General features: G+C 41.1%; 1 protein-coding gene across 1 annotated transcript in view; it reads right to left on the bottom strand.

Annotated features, from left to right (window-relative positions):
- Positions 1 to 16,287, bottom strand: part of LOC134533495 (protein CEPU-1-like) — a 299,931-nt gene that overhangs the window by 122,086 nt on the left and 161,558 nt on the right. Inside the window, exon 2 of the mRNA XM_063371018.1 lies at positions 2,670 to 2,776. Within this exon, the coding sequence (XP_063227088.1) occupies positions 2,670 to 2,776 (107 nt within the window). The remainder of the gene's footprint in view (positions 1 to 2,669; positions 2,777 to 16,287) is intronic.

The following is a 16,287-nucleotide window of genomic DNA, read 5'->3' as shown; positions in this document are numbered from 1 at the left end:
GTAAAATGAAGTGTTCCGAATTTTTAGCTTATTTTAATTTCGTAACTTTTTTGTAAATTTTCCCATTAAATATTGGCCATTTACTTATAATTTCATTTATACCCACTTTATTAATCCCAAACCTAATATTTTTAACGAATAGAACATTGTAAAGATCCCTTTTTTCATTTTGTTGATTGCTTTACTTAAGGTGGTTTATAATTTATGACTTAATTTTCTTACAATGTGACAATTTATTACTTTCCTTAAATTCGCCTCGGGTGGTTAGCTCATAACTGTTAAGGTCCCCACGCAGGATCAGTCCAGGTGCTCAGTTTGGAATGAACAGTCTGAACTGACAGTTAGGACTGAACTGAACACACGATCAGTCTTGAGGTTGCTGTTGCTGTAGGATGTATCGTTTCATCACAGAATATGAAAGAAATTTTGGATGTTGCAATTGCAGTTGAACCTTTAGTTAGAAAAAAAGGAAATAAATTGCAAAGCTACCAAAGAGTATAAACAAAGATGTCTGCTACAACACTCAACTGATGGATTGATTTTATTTTTTTGACTGATGGTTTGGACTGGCGATACACTGTTTCCCACACATGGCAGTTAGGACTGACAGCTCTCGAGCCTACATTACAATTTGATGGAAAAACCATCAATTCGTCAGTCCATCAAATCCAACTGATCAGTAAACCGTTCTTGCATACACTCGGTAGTTCCGACTGTGCTAATCCGAATGATAAGTTCGAACTGAATGTTCGGACTGATCGGGCGTGGAGAGGCCTTTAGGACCACCAATCACGTGTTAAGAACACACCTATCCGTACGTTCGAATTATCAGTTAAAGGTCAGTCTGGTTCAGCCACGAATAGCGGTACAAGAAAAAAAAGGGAGAGAGTGGGAAATGGTTATGCCCTATCATGTTTTTAAACCGAGCAGAATACAAAATGTCATGTATTATTCTTTCAGATGGATGAAATTTACCTTTGACTACCCGCCTGAAGAATCCAGAGCGCTAATGGCGACATTGCGTGATGCTGTCGCATTACGTTCCTTTTACCAGCGCCGGCGGACGACTTAATTGTAATCGATAGCAGACGCGGGGGTCGTTCCACGCGCGCCGATGTGCACTGCAGTAGCGGCTCGCCGTGCCAGCGACATTGTCGGCGCGTCGCGACAATCCCACTGTCGCTGACCGGGACCTGAAGCCAGAGCCGTGCGGGGGACTGTCGCGCGACAACACTACCAGATAAACGCTTGAAGAACACCTAGTTGTCAGGATTAAGGTGGTCCCCTGGCTGAACGCTCGAAGTTTACAAGAGCAGGAGCACTAAGGCTGACTACGACTCCCGCATTTGAAGCCTCCTCGCCTCTACGCGTAATGAGTAGAGACCTGTAAAATTCGCGGATTCATTTCGCGATATGATAGAGTCCAAATACTTTTGAAATTATTATGCTTCAGTGATCGGGCCACAGTTTACCTGAAGAACTCTGGGTCAATGAAAAATAATTAACAGAATAATTAGCGACTCACGATCATTCCAGTCAACATGTGTTACGAGTCGGTAACCAAACAGCAGATGTAATTTGCACGAGTGCATAGAGGATCATGGATTTTATCCTTTAGGGATTTGAAATCGCGAATTTTTCCGGTCTCTAGTAATGAGTCATAACAACTTGTTGTTATAATACATATAAAACCTCAGATCAGCTATTAAAACTAATCTTTCATGGAATCCCGTAGAAGAATTGTCAATGGATTAGTAGTTCTGATTCCATATTTCGTTTTTAAACTGTATTTTTTAGACGAATAAAATTGGACCACCGAGTTTTCAGAATAGTTTTTTAACATGAAAGATCATGGTAGAGATTCTTGAAAGTACCCGAGATACTTGCATTACAACTATATCTTCATTTATTCGCCATATGATATTATTGATATCACTTGAATCTCACGGGTGCCCTATGCTTGATGAGAAGACTGCGCGCCAGTTCAGAGCCTTGCGCCTAGAGGCGATACAGTGCCAGAAGCACCGGCGAGCGTCACGTTTATCATCCCAACTCACTGATACAACTACGCCGTTGACTAGAAGAGGGCCCGTTAAGCCAATAAACTTAGCAAACTAAACTTAAAAACACCCATGCCCAACGTGGGCTCAAACCAATGACCCCAGAGCTGAAAGTCGAGTACGCTGATCTCAGACCACCGAGGCCGGCATAACATGTGTGTCGTATATTCTTGCACAGTGGCTTTATCATGATCAGTGACAGTGAACATGTACTGCCTGTTGACTCAGCGGCCGACATACGCAGTGCATTTGGATGCAAGCAGGAATTTTTACCAGGGTTTCTGGGTTTGATTCCCAGGAAAGGCAAAGGTTATTATTCGTCTAAATCAAACACAACTCTGTCACACAGTGAAATATTTGACGAATGTCTCTTTTCACTATTCTAAAAATACAATTTTAAAATGAATTATGGAAAAATAAACATCTATCCGCCCTCAGGGCATTCTTAAATTATTACCGTAAACATACATCACTTAGATATCTTCAGTAGTTTTAAAATTGCGTGGTTTCTTCTGAATCTCTGCACACCCTTAGTGTGTCCAGGTCGCCGATGTCCTTGAGGAACATGCCAGGAAGGGACCTCGCTGGAGGGCGATTGGTGACACTCACCTTGTAGGAGCCGAGGTTCTTGACAGAGCAGGCGAGCTTCACGTTTCTGCCCGCCGGCACCGTTATGTTCTCTATCTGCTCCACGAACTCCGGGTCCTCCGCTGGTGCTGCAAGCAAACACACAGGCGCTCAGCACAGCGTCACTCCGACAACCATAGTGTAACATCACAATCTGGACACACACGGACGCTCAGCACAGCGTCACTCCGACAACAATAGTGTGTCATCACAATATGGACACACACGAGCGCTCAAAACAGTTTCACTCCGACAACCATAGTGTAACATCACAATCTGGACACACACGGACGCTCAGCACAGCGTCACTCCGACAACAATAGTGTGTCATCACAATATGGACACACACGAGCGCTCAAAACAGTTTCACTCCGACAACCATAGTGTAACATCACAATCTGGACACACACGGACGCTCAGCACAGCGTCACTCCGACAACCATAGTGTAAAATCACAATCTCCACACACACGGGCGCTCAAACCAGTGTCAATCCGACAACCATAGTGTGTCATCACAATATGGACACACACGAGCGCTCAGCGCAGTGTCACTCCGACAACCATAGTGTAACATCACAACTGGACACACACAGGCGTTCAGCACAGCGTCACTCCGACAACCATAGTGTAACATCACAATATGGACACACACGGGCACTAAGCACAGCGTCACTCCGACAACCATAGTGTAACATCACAATCTCCACACACACGGGCGCTCAAACCAGTGTCAATCTGACAACCATAGTGTGTCATCCCAATATGGACACACACGAGCGCTCAGCGCAGTGTCACTCCGACAACCATAGTGTAACATCACAACTGGACACACACAGGCGTTCAGCACAGCGTCACTCCGACAACCATAGTGTAACATCACAATATGGACACACACGGGCACTAAGCACAGCGTCACTCCGACAACCATAGTGTGACATCACAATCTGGACAAAAACGGGCGTTCAAAACAGTGTCACTCCGACAACCATAGTGTGACACCACTACCTGGACACTGCTTTAAGCCGCTCTTTGTCCAGTTGATGGTCCGCACCCTGTTTATGAGACACCCAAAACATCGAGCAAACCACTGTGTTTGCATTGTGGTACTATTTCACAGAGTTTACACTGTTTAGCGACGGAATATTTTATTTATGCTTATTATTCTTCATCAGGTGAGGTCAAACATGTTCTCATTTTTTTTTGGGTGGCTCAATATAGTGATGGTAAAGTAACGAGTGTATTTAACAATTTTAAAATGGGATATATCCTGACAATTTCTAACCACATGCTCTAAAGCGAAAGAAAGAAACTGAATCGCGTTTTTTGAAAGAATTGCGCATATAGTTTGAAATGATGGTAAATCTAATTCAAATTTTATATTTTTTTGTGTAATTGATTTATAGTTTAGCTCTTAATAATTTTGTATACACTAGTGACTATAGATTGATTAAAATTGTACTTTATGCGATCTTAAGAATTGCCAACCATATATTGTAATACCTATATTAAATGATGGCTATGAATGAATTATGATTTCGTTAGTGGCATATCTTCTCTTTAAACCATTCGGTTGATATTGCAAAAACAACAAAAAAAACACTTTACAAGTTGTTCTAATCATACGGTGCAATAGAAAACTGGAATATTACTAAGAACTAAGAACAAGAAAATTAAGACTGAAATCACTTAAAAGAAATCAAGAGAATTTTATTGATATTTAGAGTAGATCTTAAAAAGATATTTTGGAAAATCTTTTTGTAGGTTTGATGTTTTTTCAGTGGATACAATCTGAAGGGAAAAAACAGTTAAGTAATAAGAAGTGTTTAAAATATGAGAATTAAACCTGAAACAAAATAGGAGCGTTAAAGCTATAACTGTTGTCCTAGGACAGTATCATAAAGCTAAGAAGGTCAACTCATTATTATAAATGTAGTTTTAAATCATCTCAAAGTGAATAGGGTCATAAATATGGTTCAAGAATAATCTTTCAAAACATTAAACGACTTTGCAGTTTTTCCCAGCACGAACCCTCAACCGAACTTCGTAAAACAAATATTCCGGAAGTTGTTATGGGATCAGTAAAGTCTATGCGGGAGACTGGAAAGTATATCGCTTATTCCCCCACCCCCACCCACCTCTCGTACCGGAAACATTCCCCGCTCTTTGCTGGCTGCATTCCAAAGAGTTACATCGTCTGGCAAGAGTGGCGGATGACGTATCGTCAGCGCGCGCACACACGGACACATGGGAAGCCTTCTTTTCACAGACGAGAGAGCCACACCCGAAGTTCCCCGAAGTTCATGCTCGCTTTGTTTCCGTTCCATCTCATTGTATAAACCGGTGTGGCATAACATTTTGCGGTCGATTAGGATAGGTTAGCTACATTATAAATACTTTAAAACATTGTGGATGGTTGGTTATGTTAGGTAAGTATAGCTACATTAAATATAATATAAAATAATTTTACGGTTGCTTAGCAAATAACTTTTTAATATGTAGCTATCCAGCGATAGGAAACAATTTACATGATTTCACAGTATCTTTAATGTAGCTAACCTAACCTAATTGACCATTAGTTATCATGAGTTGTCCAAAATAAAAATTCACGGACACACGGCAAACGAAAAATATTGTGGCGTACAAATAAATTCCGTTGCCTTGTTTATGGTCTTTCCTTTTATCAACACCGCCATATTTATTTACAATGGACAAAAAATACCGAAGATGCACGATTGGGAGTTTGGCTCTCTCGTCTGTGAAAAGAAGGCTTCCCCGAACATACACACGCACACTTAATGTCGTTCATCGCAGGGAAGGCCATGATGCGAAATGAACTGGCTTGAAGAATGTCACATCGCAGACTATACGAAGACATTTCTATACCTGGAATTCGGCGACCAACAGTATATGTAAGAATTGAACAGAATGTGATGCGTTTATGCAATTTTCTTATCTCTATTTCTAATATTTTAAATTTCAACATATTTTTAGTTCTGAACAAAAATAATATAATGAGTAACTCAGAAAAAATGTTGTGTGTACTTATATGCGTGCGTTATAAGTTATATTTCTTTTTGATTTAAGACACTGAATTATTTTGAAATTTAAAAAAAAAATTAATTTAATAAAGACTTAGTATTCAGTATTAATATTAATATGTCTGTAAAATTATTTAAACTAGTAAAATAATCGAGATAAATTTTATTTAATTTATAAAATCAATAAATTTGCAAAATGTTGTTCTAATTTAACATATTAATATTTATTAAAATGTTATTTATTAATAAATTATAATGAACATAGATTATACATACGGAACATAACCTTAACTTATATAAATACATTTGAAAAGTTTTCAAACAACATTTTTATCACAAAATGTTTCAATAAAAAATATTTTAATTAAACGGAACAGTATTCAGTATAAATCACTCAATTTCTGAACGTGACTCACACGTAGTTCCAAACCCGCCACTAGAATTCTCTACCGGAGCAGCTACGTCGACTATATAATTAATCAATTTGCTGACCGAAAGGGTAAACCACCGACTATATGATCGCAGGTTAATATATATATATTGAAACGTTTCCGATAAAAACAAAAAAGTCTTTAAAACTACTAAACTCCGTCTTGGACCTAATTTAGGACTTTGAGTTTTATTGAAATACCTCTCACTTATTAAAATTCATTATAAAGTTAATAATATATCGTTTCCGCACACTTTAAATGACTATAATTGTTAAGTATTAAATGATAAATACCGGTACTATTATAACGATTTAATAATTATTATTTTTTGAGAATTCATAGAAATTCATTTCCTAACAAACGTAATTTATTAAATATTACTTAACTGTAAATAGATTATTATGGCATTTTTGTATGAAATAAACTAAGTCTTAAAATCTTGTAAAAACTTTACTCTTTAATAGAATTAGTTCTATAGCGTGTACCGTGTTTATCTGGAATAATTGGTTTTGGAAACTATATCCAATTGGAGTGAATCCAGACAGATGACATTACGACTTGCTCGGACCTCGCTGTGGAACTGTCAGGAGCACGCCTGATCAGCTTCACGTAATGCAATATGCAGCGCACAGTGGTACGGGACGCGCAGACCGCACTAGACGTGAGATAGATCCCGCTGTCGCTGCGTTGTTTGCGCCTTGCCACACGTACATCTCCGCGCAGCTGTGGTGCGCTGCGGGTTGCCTATATTCCTGACCGTTCCCACCGGGTCGACGCAACGTGTGTGTGTGCGCTGAAACCGATCATGCATCTCCGTATCCAATATACGTGCCTAGTTTACATTTTCATATTTTACCAAAACTGCATTAGTTCTCATTAAAATCCAGTAAGTAAACTCACTCATTATTGAAAACCACTAATTAATTTGCTTTTGGCAAATCTCGAAAAAAAAAATTAAGCTTAAAACACAATGGGCATTATATGAAAAATTAAAATAATTTTAGATCATTGTTTTACTGTTGTAATATTATGGACTAAGTCTGGTTCTAGGATCATATAGCTACTTTTAAGCTTTACATTTAACAATTTTTATCTAGCGAAGTAAAAGACAGAAATTTTATTTGTATTCATTGCCTTGTAAACGAAGAACTAACGCATAAATACGATATTCAGTCTGATGCATCTGAAATTTTTACTTAGTTAAGCTTCATTATTTTTTACAAGTATTATTCCAAACAATGCTGATATAGTCACGCAGAATAATGTACTTCATAAATATTAAAAATAAAAATGTTAAAATTCACTAAGTCATAGTGCATCAGAAAACTAATTTCGCGGCACGTTTCCACTGTAGATATCTGTGACTGCGTGGCAAAAAAATTCATGACCAGCCCTTTATTTTTAATTGTATGAATGGCATTTAATTAATTTTTACTTTCGTTTAGGTTAAGTTCGGATGAGCGCCTATATGCATACAGCTATAACAGTTTTAATGTCCTTGAAAATACCGCAGCTGAGCCTATGCGACGACTCCCTCCGGACACTGGCTGTCCCCTGTCCTGAAACACGCAGGATATTCACTAAGCATTCATAAAGGATGAAAGCCAGAATCAATAGCAATCTCATTCAGACGTGACGCGACACAAACTTGTCTGTAAAGAGAAGTTAAATCCCGCAGAAGCGCTGGGCGGAGTGAATTCTAGAGTTTATACGTGCGCCCCGTGTGAAACTCAGTGGTTATTCATTTACCATTTACCGACCAGGCTCTGAGTGCATAAAATATTTACAAAAAATAAATAATATCTTATATGATAATAAATAATTAGGAAACAAAATTGGTTAATTTTTCGTTACTAGAATAAAATTGCCAACAAATATAATTGTTCGATTATGTTTTTTATAATATTTAATTTAACTAAGTTTCGAATATTCACTATAAAAATATAAGTTACTTATTTGCAAAGTACAACGCTCCACTACTGTCGGAAAATGCATTGCATTTAATTATCGAAATAATTCAATTAAAAAACAGTACGTTTGTAGCAGATATATTTAGAACTGTTTTGTTTACAAAGACGTGTGTGAATTTAGGCTACAATATGCTTTTTATTGAAGGTTTTTTTTTAGTGCACGAAAATCTTTGTTACGCAACGCCGAACATATGTAGTTGGCACGTTAAATTTTGATGCCGCATCGACCCCGGAAATAAGACGTTTATTCATCTGATCGATTTCTTTTGAAGTGCCCTTCCCTGTATACATAGGACCCGCGACACATGGTGGGGGGAGAAGGGGGGGGACAGTTCCGGAAAGTTCCGGAAGGCCCTTGTTGAGGTGGGGGAGGGGAGGGGGAGGGAGAGACAGTTCCTCGTCACGCCGACTCCGGCTTCTCACCGCCGCCAGCTGCTGCAAGATTTATGCCGGCGCGAGGCGGGGGTTGCAGGGGAGGGGGTGGAGTTGGCCGGTGGTCAGTAGCCCTCGTAGGCCCCCTTCCCTCCCCCCCACACCCCTGGCGGTGCTGATGGATCGCGGACAGCCTGCAGCCGCGGAGGTCGGAGGTGTGACGACCAGGGGTCGATAGCGCGGCCGCAGAACAGGCGAGCCTACAGAACCCGAGCCACCTCGCGATGACTTGCATCATGGCCACGTGCGGGGATTCAGCCCGAGAATATGTTTTTTTTTTTTTACCAGACTTTATTTGCGAAACAGTGAAACCAGAATTGCGTGGTATTTTTTTTTTGACGTGACAACGTCTAATAAATAGATGAACGCCGGCTGCACGCACGAAAAAAGTGTCCCGTTACGCACATCGTCCCGTTACGCCGTGTCCCGTTACGCTCATTGTACGCTTGCGCCGCATCTGTCTCTCTTCCACTCGATTGGAACAACCATCGATTATGACTTTTTCGAGGCACATTAAACTTGAAACACTCCCATTCGTTTCCTACTTTTCCTATCACCGTCCTATCCTTAACATAATAGACACAGATTGGAAGAAGTTAAATAGCAAACATGTATAAAAGTTATAGTTAAAATAATCTATTCGTTAATGTAATAAACATAATTGAATTAATGAGTGCAAATAAAAGTAAATTTATCAATTAAATTGTTGATTTCATTTCACTCCTTCTTTGTATCCATACAAAATAGTGATAATTAAAAAAAATGATTCAATTTTATTCATAAAAGTATGCAGTCATTTCATCAATGTTTTGTTATGACGTTTTCACGTTAAACTATCGTCCGTAAACCGACTTTACAGGCAACAATTTTTTATTTATAGAATCTGTTCAATGATATTAGCACAGTACACCTGCTCATTTTTAGCCTTGTGCTACATTGAACTAGTTGAACAGACAATTGAATTTTTTTTTCATACTAAAATGAGGACTGTCAAATAACTGGAATTTTAATAAACATATTTTAAAACTGCTGCACTTGATTCAGAGGATCCTAAGTTTTCAACTTTTTATTCGTTGATTCAACATTGGTATTTAATAATAATTCGATGAGTTCCGTTCGTTAGACACAGATTCACAATGAAGTACATTAACTTACCAGGTACTAAAAAAAACCTTCACTGGATTTCCAGTTATTATATTTCACTGATTCACCTTTAAAGAGCATTGAAGAGTAACAAAGTGTTAAACATCCCCGCAACAAATCAAAATCACTAACCAAGGAAACTTAACAGAGCGGATCAAAACTGTGAATAGGCATTCACTCCAGTTCATATATTATTGTAAATTAGTATTTGTGAAACTGCTACGCTGATGCTATTAAAATATTATTGCTAATGATAGGAAAATTACAATGTGAAAGTGATTACCCAGCAGAGTAGCCTACATTAAATCTGGAGCACGTAAACGTTATCACAATAAACAGTTTTTTTTTTTTTTAAATTTATGAACAGAGTATATAATATTCAGTTTGGGTGTTAAGATAACCACCGCCGACTACAAGGTTTCTGTTGGCATGGCTACTCGCCTCGTTCTTGGCTGGACGTCTGGTGGGGGCCTCACTGCCATATTCTCCAGCGACCGCCAAGTCGCAAGTCCGCCAAGAGACGAACTGCGGATGGTCACGTTCCCGCATCACTGTCTGGACCCGTCGTCATCCTTCCAGCAGAACGCCCTCGGGACTTGCCGCTAGGAGTCGAACCCAGTTGCGTCGTTGGAAGGCTCCAGCGTTCCGAAGTCAAACGCTCGCTACTCGCGAGGCGAGCGAGTGTCGCTAGCTATGTGCTGGTCGCCCCCTGTTGTCCTCCCCGGAACCCATCGACCTCTGGCCGACTCGTCCAGTCTCTCGTGTACTCGCGGGGTCGCTCTTCGGGAGTCGTCAGGTGTTCGGAATCCTTCAGCCAGTCACCACTCGCGCGCACACTCGCCAGGCGAGTGCTGCCCGGTCACGTAATACTCACACCAGGAAGTTAACCACTCGCCACGTCCCTGACATCTCCTTAATCGTCCTCAGTGTTACTCGTTCTTCAAATTTTTCCAATTCGCTCCTCGCCGAGTGAGTCATATCTCCGCCAAGACGGGACTTACACCCTGAACCCACGCCGCTGGCGACGAGTGAAACCAACCCCTCACTAGTGGCCCGTGGTGACAGGGCTTATCCCTATGGCGATGTTGTCCCTCGGTCAGCGCGGCGGGCGGGCAGAGCTTCGCTGAGTCGTGTCTGGTTGCGGTCTCTGTAGCTGTCGCACGCTGCTCTGCACTCGTCGTTGCACGGACAGTGGGGTTATATACACGCACCAGGTGCATTTCCAGCCCAGAATATTCCTTTCTCCGCGCGGCCAAGGTGTGCGGGAGTCGCAGGAAAAATGAACGAGAAAGTTCGGAGACGTTACACCACGCCGAAATACCACAACGCCGAACGTACAAAAACGCCGAAAACCATAACGCCGAATGCCAAATTGACTACAAACGCCGACAGCTAGAAAACTACTGTGTACGACAACGCCGAATTACCACAACGCCAAAAATGTCATTGCAGGACTGCCACAAATGTTAGGTTATGTAAGGTTAGCACACAAATTCATTCAGTTGTTTTTAATTTTGCTCCTGTGTCCCCCCCCCCCTCTCCCGGGCAACATTTATCGGCGTTACTGTATTTCGGCGTTGTGGTACACAGCAGTTTTCTAGCTGTTGGCGTTGCGGTCAATTTGGCATTCGGCGTTATTGTACGTTCGGCGTTGCGGTAACGACCCGAAAGTTCTGATAGCAGCTCGCTCAAGCTCCGCGGGTAGCCTAACCCTCAAGGGGCCTCGCAATCCGAGCGTCGCGGGTTGCCTCCGTCCAGGGATGCGTCGGAACACACACACACACACACACACGCTGGTCGTCTCGAAGAACGAGCGTAACGGGTTTGGGTGGAAAACTACCGCTATCTGCGCGGGGGGCGGGGGCGTCCTGCAGTCCGTGTGCTGGCTCTGCTCGCCGTTACGGCTCGCGGTAACTCCTCATAACTGCCCGCCGAGTCCACGTTATTGCGTCTGCCTCCGGGCGGAGTCCTCGCCGCCTGCAGACATCTGCAGACATCTGCAGCGGCGAGGCGGGCGCTGGGATATTGCCCTTCCGCGGCCTGGTCCCAGCTACTTGACCACTGCAGCCCCTGCGGGCGTGGTGGAGACTGCTGTTTGCACAAGTCACGCAAATATACACAACAGTTTTGCCCTATCAATTCTTCCTTTGAATGACTCTTGCGACGGGGAAGATCGTTTGGTTTATAACATTAATGACGTGACAACGTCCAATAAATCGATGAACGCCGGCTGCACGCACGAAAAAGTGTCCCGTTACACATTTTGTCCCGTTACGCTGTGTCCCGTTACGCTGTGTCCCGTTACGCTGTGTCCCGTTACGCTGTGTCCCGTTACGCCCATTGTACGCTTGCGCCGCATCTATCTCTCTTCCACTCGATTGGAACAACCATCGATTTGACTTTTTCGAGGCACATTAAACTGGAAACACTCCCATTCGTTTCCTACTTTTCCTATCATCGTCCTATCCTTAACAGAATAACACAGATCGGAAGACGTTAAATAGCAAACATGTATAAAAGTTATAGTTAAAATAATCTGTTCGTTAAAGTAATAAACATATTTGAATTAATGAGTGAAAATAAAAGTAAATTTATCAATTAAATTGTAGATTTCATTTCACTCCTTCTTGTGTCCATACAAAATAGTGATAATTCAATAAAAATGATTCAATTTTATTCATAAAAGTATGCAATCATTTCATCAATGTTTTTTGTTATGACGTTGTCACGTTAAACTATCGTCCACAAACCGACTTTACAGACAACAAATTTTTTTGTACATACTCCATTGCAGGATTTCACTGTTATGCCAACGAGAAAACCAGTATATCTGACCAAAGGAAGATGAACATGCAAACACGCAGAAAACAAGCAAAAAATCAGCCGATTTTAAATGTCAGATGCATGGACGGCTCGGCTCGGTTTGTTTGTGTCAACTGTTATAGTCACAACTGTCTAGAATTTGTCGGTTCACTGTGTTCTTCCGGGCTGTGATATTGTTCTGACTTGTTCTTTGCACGGAAATCTCTGCCTTGACTATGCTTTTAAAATTGATTGGCTTGTTTTCTGTGTGTTTGCGGGTTCATTTTACTTTGTCCGCTCTTCAGGTGTTTTCTAGGACATACAGTGTAAACGTGCAAATGGCGCATGTTCAAATTAGGTTTTTTAATCTGATGAATCATGCTGTTTGTTACTCATAAGAAGATCATATTTCTTGGTTTCTAAGGCTGAGTAAGACGTGTAAAAAAGTACTTAATCCTAAAAAATTAAAAAAAAAGGGGTTGTCTGTGAAGTAGGTTTACGGACGATAATTTTACGTGATAACGTCATAAGAAAACATTGATGAAAAATTGCATACTTTTTAATTTTCAAATATTATTTACAGTTTTTTGCAAATTTAATTTAAATAATTTGTTTAAATATAATCACGAAAAATTAGTTTAAAAGCCCGCCTTAACCTGTTTGATATAATAGAAGATTTTCTCGCACGGTGGTTGGCCGGTTCTTGCACGCTCGGCTCAGGTGGAACGAGACAATGAGTCATACTTTTTCTTGCGTGCAGCCGGCTTTCATCGATTTATAAGACGTTATCACGTCAATAATCTCAAACAAAGATAACAATTAAAAAAAATCCAACGATGCTGAGCAGTCCGAGTTTCAATCCCGTGTTTTTTTTTTTTTTGTTTTTTTTTTGTTATCTGCCGGAACCTCTGGCGGAGCCGCAAGATGACGCCAGCCGTCATCTGAGAGTTGCGACGCTGTTGCGCGCGGCTCGCGTGCGTGGCGGGTGGCGTCAGCCAGGGGCAGGTCGGCGCGATGTCTCCAGCGAGGTGTGGGTGCGGCAGTCAGCAAGCCGAGCCGACGAGGGGGCGAGACGGCCTCTTAGAGGAGACTCGCTCTCTCCCTGAGACACTCGTGCCGTCACGCCTGTCTCGCGGGTCCCAGGGGCAGCCACTCCCAGCCCTTTTCGCTATTCCCTTTGGTCGCGCGTCTGTCGCCGTCTGTTTCTTCACCGGTCCACCTCCACAACTAACCTTCCGCGTTCATGTCGCTATGGCGTATGTTTTACTGAATTGCAAAAAAAAAGGGGGGGGGGGGGGGTTGTCGAAAATTCGGTTTACGGACGATAATTTTTACGTGATAACGTCACAAGAAAAAACATTCATGAAAAATTACATATTTAATTTACTTTTCAAATATTATTTACAGTTTTTATGAAAATTTAATTCAAATAATTTTGTTTAAATATAATCACGAACAATTAGTTTGATATTATAGAAGTTTTTCTCGCACGGTGGTTTGGCCGGTTCTTGCACGCTGGGCTCAGGCGGAACGTGATAATTTTTCGTGCATGGAGCCGGCATTCATCGATTTATAAGACATTATTACGTCAAAAAAATACAATTTACAAACGTTAAACTTGTTGCCATTTATACATCATTGTCAAGAAGATAAGTTAAGATGTAACATATGTTTCTTCTTGTGACTATAAGAACAAAACGTCGTTTGATTAAAGTCCTGTGTCACGTATTAAAAAAAAAATATAAAATATTAATTTTTAATTTTTGAATGCTACCGTGCAAAAATATAAAAAAAATATTAAAGGTCTTAATGTATGCAGGAATATTTCTCAAATCGCGTGGCGGACATAATTCACATCAAAATTTTTTAAAACTTTTATCGAAATTGTTTAAGTAAGGTTCGCAACATTTGCCCACACAATCAGCAGTAACTGTTCAAAACCAAAAATGGCTACGATTCAGGTCAAAGCTTGTTGTGTCGTTTGGTCCGGAATGTTGAAAGCGTTTCAATTTACTAAGATACATAAAAAATGACTGAAGTTTTCTCTCGACCAAAACGTGTCAATAATCTTCCGCTGTTTTGCGCTTCTGTGCCCAGACCGTGTCGGCTCGCAGCTCGTGTGTTGGGAGAGAGAGCGGCTTGTCTGCCACGGATTCATTTCCACGTCATCCACAAATAATTTCCCGCGCGGTGTCCGGAACAATTGATGCTGCGGGCCGGTGCGCCTGTTACAGCCCGCAACTGCGTAGTCCTGCAGTCCGTCAGGCGGGCTCGTCAGCTCACTCGCTTCTGATAACGGAGTTAATTCAAACAACCTCCCCCCCTTCCCCCTCTCCACCCGCACTTGTACCGTTCTTCCAATCGATCCCGCGCAATCAGCAGTAGCTCTGATTGCGATCTCGTCTGCCTCCGTCCAGCGGCTCGCTCGCAGATACGCCCCAGCCATCTCGCCGGTCTGTCGTGAACACGGCCGGCTGGCTGCCCCGGTCGGTGCCGAAGTAGCTTTTGCGTAGTCGCTCGCAACTACGTAAGTCACTTCTATCTCTTTTTTTCGGGCGCGTATACAAAGGTATATATAGGGCGCTTATATGTCTTCTTAATACCTATATATAAATCCAGTGTCCTGATGTTTGTTTCCAGTGAACTCTTCACCAAGTCAACCGATTTCGATGAAAATTGGCATTTATGTGTAATTTTTTTCCAACTTGAGAGATAGGATAGTTTTTATTTCGATTAATGGTATTAATAATTTCTAATTAATAATAAACTGATTATCAATGTTGATTGGTGTTTAAGCCCGGTAAACAGTGGGTACTTCGTCTCCATGACAACGTTGCGTGCTCGAGAGTCGAAAAACCATCGGTGCTATTCGTTTTTTCTTAGGTACACTACAAAGCATTGTCTTAAGTTTCATTACTTTTCATTTAATTTCATTTATTATAACTGTAAATAAGAGATTTGGTCTCATTTTTTCCCCATTAATACAACCGTGCGAAGCCGGGTCGGGCAGCTAGTAGGTATATATAGGAAAAACTGACAGACGAATAATCACAAGGGTTAAAGAACACATCAGTGACTACAAACATGAAAACTCTCGACCAGCTATAGCAGAAAACTCCATAGAAACCAGACACTTTATTGATTTCGACCAATTCCACGCCATATCCCACATGCGACAATACAAAGAAAGAAACATTCGGGAATCAGTAGGAATATTAAAACACCCAGCAAACATTAATAGAGAAGATATCTAGCTAAAAATTAAGTAAAATATGGTACCCACTATTTAGAAATCCTCAAAACAAAGCGCCACATCCAACATCAGACAGATCTACTCTGATTGTCAAAACAGCCCAGCCAACCAGAAGAAAGGAAGGCTCTGATTGGCCCACAGCTGCAGCCAATCAGGAAGCACCTTCCCCTCAGGCGAGAGTATATAGAGGCACGACAACTGGTAAGAACCTCAGTACGTAACTGCTCCCTGATGATGGCGGCTGCAATATCGACCGAAAAGTCGGTGAATTATTCGCCAAGGACACGGCTACAACCCAGAAGCCAAGCTACTTCGCTTACTAATTCGTCCAGCAATTACTTGAATTTGCCATTCTCGTATTCTTCCCTTTAAGTTTTTTCTCTAGCCGGAATCATACACTTAATTCAATACTAAAACTTCATTTTGAAAAAAAAATTCAAATTTTCTTATTTGTTTTCATATTAAATCTCAGAGTTACAAAAAATTCATTTCATGTGGAATGAGTACGTTTAAAAACAAATAATAGTTGA

The sequence above is a fragment of the Bacillus rossius genome, chromosome 6, assembly GCF_032445375.1.
Source record: "Bacillus rossius redtenbacheri isolate Brsri chromosome 6, Brsri_v3, whole genome shotgun sequence".
NCBI classification, from domain to species: domain Eukaryota; kingdom Metazoa; phylum Arthropoda; class Insecta; order Phasmatodea; family Bacillidae; genus Bacillus; species Bacillus rossius.
Note: the sequence above shows the minus strand (reverse complement) of the source record. Positions and strands in the feature narration are given on the sequence as shown.